Here is a 15,679-nt window from a genome sequence, read left to right as displayed (position 1 = left end):
GGTCTGGGCACCTTCTGCAGCGTAAACCCAGACCTGGCAGCCATTGAGCAGGCTGCTTGGTGCAGAAGGTTCCAGATGTTCTGTGTTTACGATGTTTTACCATCTTGGGGGCCTTGCTGGCCTGGGAGAGACTGCCCCCCTGCCCGGGCTAACTCTTCAACATGGCAAACCATGGCCCTGCATTAATACGCAAGCCCACCGACCAGAGCCCACGCCCCACTCGTCAGCATCTCCCCTGCCTGTGTCTCCAGGGCCCATGCTCCTACAGTCCAGAGCCCACAGAAGTCGCAGCACCAGCCTTGCCCACCCACCCCTCTCCTGTTCCTCTGCCTCCTGACCAAGCCTGGTGCTTCCCCAAACGGCCCTGCCTCCCGGGGACACTGAACACAGGACTGTCCTCTCCAGGTCTGCCATCCTGCCTCACTAGATTCCTGATTAGAACCAACCCACAGGTATTTTCAGATACGTGCAGCCTTGGTCTGGATGTTCCTCCTCTGGTCAGCACGTGCACTCCTTGGGAAACACTCCAGTTACCTGCACCTTCCAGGTCTCCAGGTCAGCAAGGACCACACACGTGCCCCCAGACAACAACATGCTTGGAGCTCCTACGGCAGTCTCCCGCATCCTGGAGGTGTCCCTTCCACAGGGGCTACGCTGGCAGGTGCACGGGGGGCACACCAGCACCGCAGAGCTGACTGTTCGCACATGTGGAAGCTGTGCTCCCCCAAAGGCCACGTCACAAGCTTCCTTGCTGTGTCTCACTGGTGCACGTGTGATTACGTGAACTCCACTGATGCTGTTTTCAGCATCTTGACACTGATGATACTTGGGAAAGGGAGGAGCCCCATGCCCGAACGACATTTCTCGAGGTCAGACTTAAAGATTTATTATATTTCCTCCCAATGGTACTCGTCCGACAAGGCACACCACGGCCGTCCTGCCCTGGGGAAAAGCAGACTCAGGGCCGTTCTTATGGAGACCCTGAGGACGGCTTTTCGGGCATGAGCTGAAACATGCAAACATGGCGACACTCTGCCTTCCTAACTGGGAACAATGCAGCAGGCAGCTGTGCATGTTCTAGATGGTGTGCAAGTGCCCCATGAGCCTCTAAGTGGGCCGACTGGTGCAATCCACCTAAAGAATTTCCACAGGCGTCTCACCCAAGCTAGAGCTATGAGTCCACCCGCGTTGCCAGGCTGTGCAGTACATGTGGAGCCCATGGTTCTGCCGGCAGAGCCGGAACCTCACCCCCTCCCCACCACTTGGTCACCTCCACCCTTCCTGCCTTGGCCCCTCACCGCCCCCTGCTCTGTTCCTCAGAGCTGCTGTCCACACCCCAATCCCCACCGAGGTCAGAGTGGGGCTTAGTGCTCCCCGCCCCCGACAGGTGGTTCCTGGGGGAGAGGTCACCGTCTGCGCAGGGCACAGCCACCACCTTTCCTGCTCTCGTCTGTGATGCCAGACCAGCTGTCAGCCTCGACACCTCAGGGCTCACGGTCCTACAGCCTTGCCCTCTCTGCTTCTTGTACTCCATGATTTGTTTGTTGAGCGCCTCGTGATCAATGCCGCACAGACTTGAGCAGGTAGTGGAGGCCAGAGTGCCTTGCTGTGTAGGAGCGTCCAGGGCCCTGGGACTCCTGGAGGGAGAAAAGGTGTCAGGTGAAGCTCGAGCAAAGCCGCAGGACAGCACTCCCCAGCCCCACCTCCATGTGCCTGTGTGCTGCTCCAAGTCTAGGGGAAGCTGGGAAGACAACACTGGGAAGGGGTTTTGGTACTGGCACCCCCTGCCCCCAGCCCACAACTGCTACGTGGGGCAGCACAACCCGACATAGCCCTTCTCATGTTTCCATCTATTTCCCTAAACATGGCCATGTGCTAGGCCAGCCAGTGACACAGAATTTCAGGGGGCCTTTCAGATCTAGCCCTCGGGTTACCTGGGAAATCAAAGGGAAGAGCAAACCTGGTGCAACCCTTCCAAAACCCAAGTCTGGCCTCTAACCCTTTCCTGCTCAGCTCTGAGGCTCTCACACCCCTGGGCTGGGCTCCCCACTGCCTGGGGCTCCAGCTCCACAGCCCTCGGGCTGGTGACCATGGCCCCACAACTGTACCCACGATATTAACGCACCGGTCTGAGCACCTGCTGGAGCTCCTCCCCACTGGAACGCAGCCCCTCCACAAGTACCCCTGAGGCCCCAATCTCTTTCTCACACGGAGCCTGTCCAACTGGAAACCACAACACCACCCCCACCCATCCGCCTCCCAAACCGCCAACCAGAAAGGGTGTCTATAGTCACCCGTGGCACCCTTTGCTCCCCACTGGCCTCTCCCAGGAAAATGCGAGCTCCAAAGGCTCATCTGTTCTGTTCATGTAAGTACCCTCATGCCAGAACAGGGTATAGTACGCATTCAAGAAAACTGCAGTGCGGACGAAGAGGGTGGGGCGAGATACTTGCCCCCCTTGAGGAGCCATGGGCCCCAGCACTTCTGCGGGGGCCATGGAGGCCCTTCCAACCGCCTTGTGGAGGTGCTAGGAACCGCTGCAGGGCTGGCTGTGGGACCCGCCACAGGCTACTGCAGGTCTGGGCCCCAGGGCAGGGCCCACACAGCCGCAGAGGATGCAAGACGATGCCACCGCCACGGCAACCAGCAACTCCACATCTGGACATCTGCCCAAAGAATCAAAATCAGATGGCTCAGGGGTTTAGCGCCGCCTTCAGCCCAAGGCATGATCCTGGAGTCTGGGATCGAGTCCCACTTCGGGCTCCCTGCATGGAGCCTGATTCTCCCTCTGCCTGTGTCTCTGCCTCTTTCTCTGTCTCTCAAGAATAAATAAATAAAATATTTTTTAAAAAAAGAATAAAAATCAGGTCCTCATGTACCTGACATCGTCTTGCACAGAGTCTTCTTTCTTGTCCGGGGCTCCAAAATCAGCAATGGCCAGTAACCGGTCAACCTGAAGAGCATGGACAAGGTAATTCAGCAAGCCACACCTATCTGCCACCGGCATCAGAGCCTGGCTCACGGTGAATCTCACCGTACCAGCTTAAATAGTCCCTCTGCTGACACCATCCAGGAGTGACACTGTCTGCTAGTCTGTGCTTTCAAACCTGCTACTTACAATCACATTTTCTCTGATAACAGATAATTTTTTAAAACTATGCCTGAAACTTGTAAACGTCAGACAAACTTACGAAAAAAACCCAGTAAATGTTAGTTTACATAAGTAAGTCCTAATGATTTGTGTAAAATACTTCAATTTTGCCACAGAATTTGTATTTGGGAAAAGAAAGCCTCCTGGCATAGCGATAAAGTCACGTCGGGTCCAGCACACAAATCCAGCTCCATGTTGGCTGAGGAGCCTAATAACCTAGGCATGAGGGTTCTCCTCTGTGAGGGTACCACCAGAGCCTCTCTGTGGACACCGAGCACGGCTCACACCTTTACCCACCCACTGGCGGGCCCAGGACATGCTCCTGAGACCCTACCCTGCTGCAGGGCAAGCCCAAGACAGCCCAGGCCCATGGCCTGCCGTCGCACAGCAACACAAAGCATCACCACAAACCAATGGCACACCAGTAAAAACCACCAGTGTAAAAACAGAAGAACCAGGAGAAAAGTCAGTCCCCAGAAAACAGGACTGATGATGCCACAAAACAAGCACTGAGTGGACATCTCCCGAGTGAGCTCAGAGAACACATCCGCTTGTACCTGCCAAGGGGGCCTGTGCTGGACACATGACCATTCGCACACCCCACACTCAGCAAACCTTACAAGAATCGGCATAAGACTTGAACAGACTTCACAAGAACGGCCAACATGTGCTTGGGAAGATGCTCAGCAGAATTAGTCACCACAGTGCACCACCAGAACGGCCTCAGCACATGCAGCAGGGCCTCCAGCATCAGGCGGGAGCAGATGGTCACACAGCCTGGTAACTCTGACCAGCAGTTTCCCAAGAACTAGAACACCTACTGGCCACTCCTACATGTTGACCTGCAAGAAATAAAAGCAACACACTCACACAAATATGTGTGCACTGCCATTGAGAGCAGCTTTACTCACAGTAGCCAAAAATCAGAAACAGAAACTAACATCCATGGGAGGATAATCAGGTCATTCAGCAAGAAGGAACCACCTACACATAAAACAAGGTGAACCTCAAAATCTGTGCCAGGCATAAGCAGCCAGGTGTCTGTTTGTATTCATGTGAAACTCCTGAATTCTAACCTGGGGAAACTACTTTGGAGCTGGTGGGAGGAGGGTGAGGACGGAGGGCACTGCCCGCAGCCCAGGCCTCAGAGGCTCATCTGTGAAGCCCTAACCAAGAACGCGATGTAAATGCAACCAAACCCTAACACACACACAAGGCCGCAAGGTAACTCCCGGCCAACTCTGAGCCCAGAGAACCCGCACAGGGATGGCAGCGGCTCTAAGCTGACCTCTGAGAGGCGGGGCTGCTCGGACCCTACTGTCTGGGAGGACTCAGGCCTGACTATGGAGAGCAAGCAGCCCATGTGCTTAGGTGAACTCGCCTGATGGTCAGCCAGGGGACAGACAAATGTGTAATAATCAACACTGGTACCATAGTTGATTTATTTTCTTTGAAAGTTTACATTTTCTACTTTACAATCATGAAAAAAAATCAGTATTTTAAAAACTGTCTGATTGAAATGTAACACACGGGAGATGTGCACAAATCAAGTGTGCAGCTCAGCAACATGTCACAGATGCACTGCACCAACAGCCGTCCCGACGTCGAGGTAATGAACCCCAGAAGCCCTTTCACGTCCCTCCCACCCTCTGCCTTCCTCAGAGACAGCTGCCACTGTGACTTCCATCAGCAAAGGTCTGTCACACTGTCTGACTTATAAACAGAGTCACAGGAACATGGCCTTTCCTCAGCTTCATGTCAGCTGAGCGGTGAGGGGCACATGTCCACTGTTCTCAGCTGACACAGGAAGCCCTGCCGCCAGCACTCCATGCACGTCCCTACCACACACTCTCGTTTCCACAGGCCCTGCCACGGGAACTTTGGGTGGTGGGACACACGGTGAAGAGTGTGCAGGGGATGCTGCTCAGCCCCCCGCACAGGAGGTTCCCACAGTGGGATTCTGGCACACTGGCTGTGGCCAGGACCCTAATGGAAACCTCTTGGGGGAGTGTGCACACTGGCATCTCTCTGGTTTCCACGGTTGTTTCCCTGAGCTCCGCTGCGTGTTTACAGGCATAGACACCAACATGGCTAAAAGCTACTGGGGGTTCAGTTTGGGCAGAGCTCATTACTGCTCTTCTTTCAAATGCTCAGAGCCATGGAGATGATTCTGGGAATACAAAGCAAGGTGTTGAAAGCACTGCCGGCCGCTATCACTACTTTTATCAACGATTTTTCAACGTGGCACAACCAACACAAGATACAGAAATACAAAAATAAGCTGACAGGCAGAGACTCAGTTTCATCCGTAATCCTCAATTTCACATGCGTGTGTCTGTCCAAACTGCTTTACTACCGGCTGGCTTTGGCCCCTACTTCAAAAAACACGGCCTGGACTTAGGAAGAGCAGCAGGTCACAGCCGTGCCCTCCGCAAATCACCTGCCCCAGAGCCCCCTCTGGTTCAGCCTCTGCTTGCTCCCAGCTACAGGGACACAGAAACCTAAGAACAAGGAGGCCAGCAGAAGCCCAGGAAGGACGTGGGAGGACACAGGCTGGACAGGCCCAAGTGGCCTCCACAGCAAACACCCAGCAGCAGGATCTCTGCAGACACACCTGCCTGCGATGTTCTGAGCACTGCCTGCACTTCCCTCCTCCAATGACTTCTTCTAAAAAGGGGGCCACAGGCCAGGTAGGACCTCCTGCCCCCTAGAGGGACAAGTCATGGTGTAATGTGAGTAGAGGGCTCTCCCACAGCGCAGTGATACATCCTCCTACCAGCTCGACCCACTGTGTGTGGGTGAGTTCCTCCATGCATCTTCCCAGCACACTCCATAGCCTAAATTCTACTTGATGCTCTAAAATCAAGTGGTGCTGCTCACTCTACCCCTTTGTTTCCCTTTCTAGCCACAAAAATCACGTATCCATCAAGGTTATTATTCATATAATGTTTTCAGTATTGCTTGAATAACCACCAACAAAAACTGAAAATGTCTATTTAGATTTGTTTTCCTCTGTGGATTACATACTATCTAGTCCTGGGGTGCCTGAGCATCTGACTCCACGTGTAGCTTGGTCATGACCTCCGGATCATGGGATTGAGCCCTGGGGCAGGGGGTCTGCTGGATTCTCTCTCCCTCTGCCCCCACCTCTCCACCCCCACTCACATGCACCTGCACTTTCTCTCAAACAAATAAATAAACATTTAAAATAAATAAAAATGGGGCATCTGGGTGGCTCAGCGGTTGAGTGTTGGTCTTTGGTTCGGGTTGTGATCCTGGGGTCCCAGGATCGAGTCCCACATCGGGCTCCCTGCATGGAGCCTGCTTCTCCCTCTGCCTGTGTCTCTGCCTCTCTCTGTGTCTCTCTCACGAATAAATTAACAAAATCTTAAAAATAAAAGAAAAGAAATAAAGAAACAAAAGTAAAGAAAAAAATACTATCTAGTCCTGTGGTGACCAACAGCTCCCTAACTATAATAACACCATAAATGCTATCGACTAGGTGTTTTTCTAAACTTTTTAAAGTGTAATATACATGACGAGATGAACACTGTTATATGTTGGCAAACTAACTTTACATAAAATATTAAAAAATAAATAAAACAAAATGTGCAAGTTATACATTGGCATTATCCCTGACCTATGAGGAAGTCAGTTTTTTATCTACCCTTGGTTTCTGAGAACTGAACTGAAACGGACTTAATTAAAAAAGCATAGAGTGAAGAGCTTTCTGGGCACTGAAAACTGAAGCTATAAGCTCACTAAATAAAATTCATTAAATTCACTAATCAAAAGATCCTCTGACCTGAACTTGGACTAATTTCTAGTGCATGAGCAGTGTTTTTGTTCAATAACCTGAAAGAGCACTCTGTATTTTATTTCAAACAATGTTGTTACTAATAATTAAGTCTGCTTTAATAAGCTTGTTCCTTTTTTTTTTTTTTTTGATTCTATTTATTTACTCATGAGACACACAGGCAGAGGGAGAAGCAGGCTCCCCGTGGGGACCCAATCCCCGATCTAGGGATTACACCCTGAGCCAAAGGCAGACACCCAATTGCTGAGCCACCCAGCGGTTTATTAGGTGTCGCTAATAAGCTTTTTCCATGGCAGAAAAGCACGCAATGTTTTCAAACAAAAGATTTAAAATGGCCTTATTTACCTTGTGTCATAGTAAAAGCTATTTTCCTAATTAATTATTGCATAAATGTTGCATATTTTTCTATCTAGCCAATGAAAGCAAAACCTGTTTCCTAAAAAAAAGAAAAGCATAACACACCTTAATAACCACCAAGTAACTACGACACAGAAAAATATATATAAACTTACAATTTGTAACCTTTATAATTAACTTACAATTAACAGGATGTAACCTTTAGTGTAATGTAACTTAGGTTGAATCCGAAGAGGAAGACAGTTTGTAAGTTGAGAAACCATGATTTGGTTTCCTACCTAGAGATTTAGTGGTAAACATTTTTTTAAAAAGCCAGAAAAAGTGGTTACCTCTAGGGAATCTGGCTAGGACAGGTGCCTGGGAGCCTCACTTCCCACATGAACTGATCAAAAGATTACTTCTTTTAACTACACACATCAGCATTCGAATATGTGAAGATTACATGTAAGATCTTACCCCTGTAGTAAGCTCCTGTCAGAGAAGTGAGTTATTTAAAGCCGTACCTCCGCCAGAGCCAAACTGCCTCTGTCCTGAATGAACACTATTGGCGGCACGTTCCTTAGGATCTGTTGGGCCATCAGAAGGTGCCTGGAGAGAGACATTGTACATGACAGTTGCAGAAACAAGAATATACAATCATCTCAAGGAGAGATAAAACATGAGATTTGCTCATCACCTTACACAAACACAAGGATGTCAATGCAGAAAACTCATCCTTAGCCAACTGCCCATTATCACGACTATTTCTAATTGCCTAAATGAAACTCTTGAGATCCTTATGAATAACCTGGTCTTAGCTCAGAGCCTCCTGGGCATGGTGGTGGCCATGGGCTGCGAGGTCTGGGCACGAAGAGCCTGCCCCGACCCCATTCCTCCACTCAGCAGACATTCACTGGCAGCAAGGCCACAGACGTGCATGGAGGTCCTCAAGCACCCAGAGCCACACATATGTCATCATCTGCAGTGGCTCCAGCATGCACATTGAGGTGAAGTCAGCTGCATTAGCCTCCAGGGAAGACACTGCTGGGACAGCCTCTCTGCACAGTGACACACAGGTACAAGAAAGCCTCCACACTAAACCTCAGGTGAGCAGGATGAGCGCAGGAGCTAGGAAAGGGATAGTCTGTTCAGCTGGATTTCCTGATTACCTAAAAATTAATCAGAAAACAATACTGCGGGCAGCCCGGGTGGCCCAGCAGTTTAGCGCCGCCTTCAGCCCAGGGCCTGATCCTGGAGACCCGGGATGGAGTCCCGTGTCAGGCTCCCTGCATGGAGCCTGCTTCTTCCTCTGCCTGTGTCTCTGCCTCTCTCTCTCTGTGTGTCTCTCATGAATAAATAAATAAAGTCTTTAAAGAAAAACAAAACAAAACAAAAAAAACAGTACTGCTATTGCCAACATTTGTTGGAAATCTTTTTCTTGTTTCTGTTAACAAGAAAAAAATAGAATAAACTGAACACTCTTTGATACACAATTTAAGAGACTCCTAGGGCCTCCGGGGACGGATGTCAGGAGAACTGAAGCAGACGGTATGGGACATGCGAACATTAGCTCCTCACAGGACTCATCCCCATCTCCAAAACGTGGTGGAGATGGATGAGGGATTGGTGAGAGGGAAGAGGGATTGGTGAGAGTGACAGAGCAGGGAAGGGAGAGAGGAGAGAAGCCCATTCTGAGAGTGCTGGTGGGTTAGGTTTCTGCATTTCCTCGGACTGGGGAGGAAACGGACTAACTTCTCTCTTTTTTTAAGATTTTATTTATTTATTTGAAAGAGAAAGAGAGCATGTGCAGAGGGAGGGGAAGAGGGAGAAGCAGACTCCCCACTGAGCAGGGAGCCCAGGACCGCGGGATGGCGACCTGAGCTGAAGGCAGAGGCTTCACCCCCTGAGTTACCCAGGCGCCCCCGGAGTAACTCCTTCACTATCACCCAGCTCCACAGTTCTCAAAATGTTCGGTCTTTATACTGTTAAAAATCACTGAGGATGCAAGGAGCTTTTGTTAACGTGGGTTGTATCTTGTCCATATATACCATGCTGAAAAATATGTTAATTCATTTCAAATAACAAACCCTCTAAATGCTCACATGGATATTTTTAATGAAATATAACTACTTTCAAAAAAATTAAGAAGGGTGGTGTGGTTTACACAGTTACAAATTTCTTCAGTGCCTAGCTTCTCTGGATTCTCATCTCTCCACCTGTACTCAAGCTGTTCTGTTATTTTGGCTGAAATACAAGAAAATCCGGCCTCACAGTGACCCCTAACTGGAAGAGGAGTACTCCACAGGTCAACCAACAATGGCTTAGTTAGCTGCGCCGTGGAACCTGAAACCAGGCACTCTTCTTTCCCTATTCGTGATTCTGTGGCCTCACGGACAACTCGTTTAGAAAACACGGATTCCCCAAGGCTACCCAGATTTTCAGAGGGTGGCACATACTACACAACACTGCACTTATTAGCGTTACCAGAGTCTAAGTGTCGGAACACTATCCAACTCACAGTGGTAGACATAAGTTTTCTAAAGTCAATTTTCATTTGAAAGTTTGAATTTTGGGGCATCTGTGTGGCTCAGTTGGTTAAGGTCCGACTCCTGATTTTGGCTCAGGTCATGATCTCAGGGTGGAGGTCAAGCCACCTCGGGCTCCCTGCTCAGCAGAGTGTGCTTCTTCCTCTGCCCCTCCCCCTCAAATAAACAAACAAATCTTTAAAAAAAGAAAGCTTGAATTTTACAGTGGCAACAAGTAGAGTTCACTGTTCTCCCTCAGAGTGGCAGGTTCACTTTGCTCATTTTAGAGAAAAATGTCAAACTCCTGAATCTGGAAAACCACACTAGTTGACTGGTTCTCTCCAGTGAGCAAGTGACTGCCTCTGCTCACGCTCAACAGCACACCTTCCCGAGACCACCATCCCACACCAGCACAGGTTAGTTTACGCTCACTCCCCACCACACAGAAGCATTGGATTTAATAAAATTAGCAACTTCCACTTATTCAAGGATAATCCCAAATAAAAGGTTTATTCAAGGATAATCCTAAATAAATCCTAAATAAAATAGCACTGCGTTCTCCTGTAAGCCTGTGGCATGACACTCAAAGAGCACGGGGGCATCTGGGCGTCAGGAGTCCCCAGAAGTCTAGGACCGCACTCTGAGAACCACTGCTCTAGATCAGGTCTTGCAGGAAACCGTAAATCACATTTTGAAATTTAAGAATGTGCTTCCAAGATTTTCCTTAAAAGCAAAAATACTTGATGCAGCAAGTGGGAGATTCATGGTGCACGCAGAAGCAAGTAGGCAGAGAGCACGGCACCATCACCTCATGTGGGCAGCACTCCCCCGCAGGACGGCCTCTGTGTGTGCACTCTGCTTGGCGGAGACTGTGGTCTTCCAGTACACACGGCAGGCTGAGAAGTCTGCAGTCAGAGAGACCTGGGGCCCAGCCCCAGACTCCGGTCAGAATCAGCCTCCGGGGCTTTCTCGCACGCAGACAACACCAGGAGACCAAGAATAGCTCAGGAGCTCTAGCTGGTCAGCAGCCCCCCACCCCCGCCACAGGCCACTATCTCCTGCCACCCTCTCATAGGAGATGGAGCTGGGTCCCAAATCCGAACCCTCAATATCCCTGACCCCAATCCCACGGTGCGTGCCAAAATGCCAACCTGCCACCTCTAGCCCTCCTCACATCCCCCTGGCTCAACTCACTCTAGGGCAACAGAGATGTAGGTGCATCCATCCCGCAAGCCCACTGGGCACCTGCACACCGCATGCCACACACATACCCCATCTTTACTACTTAAATGGTCACGCTTCACGTGGCTTCTGAACCCAGAGGCTTTGTGACAGACGTGGGCCCTACCCTCACACTGGGCTGCGGTGTCAAAGGACACTGCCTGCCGGCCTCACCCTGTTCTTCCCACTCTGGTCCCGACCCTACCTTGGAAAGCTGCACATCCAGGTCGCAGATCTCCTGGCTCACTTCAGGGGTGCACAGCAGGTCCATCAGTGCTTTGTAGAGGAGGCCGTTCAGTGCCCGCAGGCGCACATGGTCGTCCCTCCTGGGTTTCTTTGCAGTGGTCTTCGTTAGGAAGTCCAACCGGGACGGCTTGTACATCTCCATGCAGAAGCACCAAGAAAAAGGCCAATGTGACTGAACCACTTCAGCTTTCACTAAGACACAACTCATAGACCAAGGTCCTTGAGGTTTCGCCTAGCCTCCCCCCACAACAAGTGTGTTAATAGATGCTTTTCCATCCAGAAATCTCGTTGAAACAATCCCACGTACCATAAAGTTCTCCCTCTTAAACAACTCAGTGGTTGTTAACATACAATGTACTTTCTCTAACAAGAACCACTCATGACATAAAATTTCAGTTTATTCACGTGTATACATGTATGTCTCTCTCTCTCTCTCTCACACACACACACACACACACACACACACACAAACACTAAAGACCAGATGGACATTCTGACACTAGTGTTTGATAACACAGACATTCCAGAAACCTTCACAATAATTTATTTTTAAGTCAAGGGGCGCCTGGGGGCTTGGGTGGTGGAGTGTCCAACTCTTGGTTTCAGCTCAGGTCATGGTCTCGGGGTTGTGGGATGGAGTCCCAGTCAGGCTTGTGCTCAGCGGGGAGTCTGCATGGGATTCTCTCTCCCTCTGCCCCTCCCCCTGCTCGCTCACTCACTCTCCCTCTAAAATAAAATCTTTAAGTAGTGACAACTACTTTAAGTAGTGACAACTCACACCCCAGTGTGTCTAGTCCTGCCCTGCAGACCTTGTGTGCTCGAATGTGGAAATGGAAGGACTGCCATTGACTCCTGCCCAGAGGGTAAAGCAGCTCTCGATGCTCTCTACACTTACCAAGTGAGAACCCAACGAAGGGCCTTCATACCAAAACTTCTTTCTGTGGAGAGAAAATAGATCTATGATGCTGACAGCAAATGAAAGAAAATGAAATCACACAGCAACTCAATAGTGCAATAGCACAATCCTTCCTAGGGAGCCAAACCTGGGCACAGGGATGGTGTTACCAGGGAGTGAAGAAATTTAGAATTCTGATCAACAACACAGGTTGCAGGGGAGATAAAAGACAGTTTTAATTCAACCTCCTAATGTTTCCTTAAGGTCTACTTCCAATCCCGAAGGTGCAGAAAGAGAATCTTAAAAGAATGCCTACCAAACTGCAGGCAAGCACCATACCCGGGTCCATGCACGTGCTGGGTGGGACTGGGAAACTGGGTGGTGGTGGGGGAGGCAGGCCTCACCGCTTCAGCAGCAGATTACAGATAAGCAAGGAATGCTAGCTGGACGAGCCGTGTGGAGATGGACTGGAGCTGGACATCAGTATGGACTCAGGGGTCCCTGCAGTGCTCAAGTACAGAACATGTGCATGCAGGGGTTAACGGAAACCTATTTTCTGCTTTGTCAGCTGAAAGGCCTAAGGGACAGACAACCGGGGTCTCAGGGCATCATCTCTGATGGTGTCCTGCAATAACAGAGCTTCCAGGAGAAATGGCTGACTCCAGCCTGAGAAAGAAGTGCTAAAACAAAAACAAAAACATGTTTTTTTTAGGGGCACCTGGGTGGCTCAGTCGGTTAAGTGGCTGCCTTTGGCTCAGGTCATGACCTCAGGGACCTGGTATGGGAACCTGCTTCTCCCTCTGCCCCTCCTTCTGCTCCTGTTTTCTCTCTCAAATAAATAAGGCTTGAGAAAAGTTCTTAAACTTAAAAGCCACCACAAAATCCCATAACAACAAGTACATCAAAGGGAGATAGGAGCTAAATAAAGAGCTCATGGGAGGGCAGCCCTGGTGGCTCAGCGGTTTGGCATTGCCTTCAGCCCAGGTCGTGATCCTGGAGACCGGGGATTGAGTCCTGCATTGGGATCCTTGCGTGGGGGGCCTGCTTCTCCCTCTGCCTGTGTCTCTGCCTCTCTGTCTCTCATGAATAAATAAATAAAATCTTAAAAAAAAAAAAAAAAAAAAAAAAGAGCTCATGGGATACCTGGGTGGCTGGCTCCGTGGTTGAGTGTCTGCCTTCAGCTCAGGGTGTGATCCCAGGGTCCTGAGATCGAGTCCTGCATCGGGCTCCCCATAGGGAGCCTGCTTCTCCCTCTGCCTGTGTCTCTTTCTCTGTATCTCTCATGAATAAATAAATAAGGTCTTTACCAAAAAAAAAAAAAAAAAAAAGAGCTCACAAGGGTCAAAGTGAAAACAATCTGAGTGAGATGAAGTCATATTAGGTCAACACCTGTAAGACCACACTGATCTAAACTAGTCAGTGTAGGACAGGTTATTTGCCTCTCACACAGAACTGCAAACATTCAAGAGCAAGGGAAGTCCCTAAAGGGGATGGGACGGAGTGGGTGTGGGTAACTCGCCAGCAGTAAACCCGACACATGTGACTTCATTCAGTCATCAGGCCAAAGGCGACAAACCACACTGGCAGTGCGCGCCGTGTACACAGATGGACGTGGCCCTTCCCCGGGCACCCATAATGCCCGCGTAACCACGGGAAGAACGAGAGTCCCACACATCCCAACAGAGGAGCATCAGAAAACTCGTAACCATCTAACATCTAAGTCTGCGAGACCGCTGGGCAAGAGGAGCCCGAAGAGACGAGGAATGTAACGTGGTCCCTGCATGGGATCCGGGGGCAGAAAAAGGATTTTAAATTGAAACGAAGGAAAAATCAGAAAGAAAAACAAACCATGACTCCAGGAAACACACGGAAGGTTCCTGGAGGAGAGGGAGGAGGGGGGGGAGGACGAGGTACCTGGGGGGACGGGGTGATCGGGGGACAGGGTGGTGGAGGACCAGGGGATGGGGGGATGGGGGATGGGGCGGGGGGGGCCAGGGGCCTGGGGGCCAGGGGCCAGGGGGACGGGATGACGGCGGCACGTGGCGGGGGGAGCACGAGGTCTGGCGCTCTACGTGGCGAACTGGGTTCGAATAAAAAAGAGACGGCAAAGCTACGGCAGCGGGCCCGCGCCGAGCGTGGAGCGTGGATGCCGGCAGCCCGCAGGCCCTGCGCCGCGCCCCGCCCCGCCCCGCCCGCAGCAGCGCGGCCCGGCCCCCGCCGACACTCGCCCGACGCGCCCCCGGCCCCGGGCCCTCCCGGCGCCGCACCCGGACGACGAGCGCCTCACCTCGTTCTCGAGGCGGATTTCTTGAGTGGGTTCTGGCCGCAGGGGGCCGGCGAGCCCCGCAGGCCTCGGGCGCCGGCCGGGAGGAGAGCCGCGCGCGGGCCCCAGGGCGGCGCCACGAGCGCCCGGGGAAGGCCCCACGGACGCGCCGCGGCGGCCCACATGGCTGCGGCGGGAGCGCCGGCGCGGGGCGGGGCGACGTGGGGCGACGCGGGGCGGGGCGGGGCGGGGCGACGCGGGGCGGGGCGGGGCGGGGCGGGGCGACGTGGGGCGACGCGGGGCGGGGCGACGTGGGGCGACGCGGGGCGGGGCGGGGCGACGCGGGGCGGGGCGGGGCGACGCGGGGCGGGGCGGGGCGGGGCGGGGCCGGAGTTAGGCTGTGGCGGACCCCGCAGCCCTCGAGCCCGGAGCCCCGCCGCAGGCCGCGGTCTGCAGGGTGTGGACGGGCCCCCGGGCTGTCGGGCAGCGGGGGCTCCCCCGGGCTGCCGCGAGGACGCGGTGAGGGGCAGCCGGGCATCCAGCAAGCTCGCGGCGGCCGCTATTACGACCGCTCCTAAGGCTTTCTTCAGCCGAAGAACAGTGAACGTTTTCGAGGTTCACGTTCGCGATCCCCACCGCAACGTGGGCTTCACGCGGGACCCCGACATCTGGCCCAGCCAACAGGGCGCCCTCCGGCCAAAGCAGCATCAAACCGATCTACACAATGGGCTGCGGTGCACACACAGGGCAGGACTCCTTTCCCCGCTGAATGTGCCCCGTGCCCTGGCACTGAATCAGCCCCGAGGCCGCCGACGCAGCCCCGCACCAGGGCCGGGAGGCCCGTCCGCCGACCGCCCATCCCCGGGCAGCTCGGTGCCGGAGGACCGTGGGCGCGGCCCGGTGCCCGATCCCGCGGCCCGGTTGGGTATCCTCACGCCGAGGAGGGGCCGAGAAGGGGCCGGCGGCGCTGGCCTTGCGCAGTATCCCCTGATTATGCCCAGGTACGACCCCCCTCATCTCGACCCCAGGGCAGGGTGGGGCAGCATTTTCGGGTGTCACACAAGAGTCCTAACCAAACCCAGGCCGTGAGCACACGACGGCACGTGGGGATCTGGGTGCGAGTCTAGGCATCGTGGGACAGGCTGAATGTGCCTTTAATGGGCGTGGCATTTAGAAGGGAAAGATTTATTAACTGGAATTAGGTCAGGGGGTGTTCTCTTCCCGG

General features: G+C 52.4%; 1 protein-coding gene across 1 annotated transcript; it reads right to left on the bottom strand.

Annotated features, from left to right (window-relative positions):
• Positions 1-870: 870 nt before the first annotated feature.
• Positions 871-14,670, bottom strand: RBFA (ribosome binding factor A). The gene is made up of 7 exons (XM_041740006.1): positions 14,479-14,670; positions 12,192-12,234; positions 11,256-11,432; positions 10,638-10,750; positions 7,829-7,913; positions 2,880-2,953; positions 871-1,637 (listed from the first exon to the last, which is right to left on the bottom strand). Exons 1-7 carry the CDS (start codon positions 14,637-14,639, stop codon positions 1,295-1,297), a joined length of 996 nt encoding a protein of 331 aa, XP_041595940.1. The 5' UTR covers positions 14,640-14,670; the 3' UTR covers positions 871-1,294.
• Positions 14,671-15,679: the final 1,009 nt, after the last annotated feature.

The sequence above is a fragment of the Vulpes lagopus genome, chromosome 24, assembly GCF_018345385.1.
Source record: "Vulpes lagopus strain Blue_001 chromosome 24, ASM1834538v1, whole genome shotgun sequence".
NCBI classification, from domain to species: Eukaryota; Metazoa; Chordata; class Mammalia; order Carnivora; family Canidae; genus Vulpes; species Vulpes lagopus.
The sequence above is the reverse complement of the archived record's forward strand: the minus strand, read 5'-3'. Positions and strand labels throughout refer to the sequence as shown.

Bases quoted from the DNA above. Each gene is read 5' to 3' on its own strand.
- RBFA (XM_041740006.1), bottom strand. From the start codon at position 14,639: ATGTGGGCCGCCGCGGCGCGTCCGTGGGGCCTTCCCCGGGCGCTCGTG. The intron at 11,433-12,191 runs GTAAGTGTAGAG...TTCTGCATGGAG, and splicing joins CTTCGTTGGGTTCTCACTTG to ATGTACAAGCCGTCCCGGTT. The intron at 7,914-10,637 runs GTGATGGTGCCG...GTCTCTCTCCAG, and splicing joins GGGAGTGCTGCCCACATGAG to GCACCTTCTGATGGCCCAAC.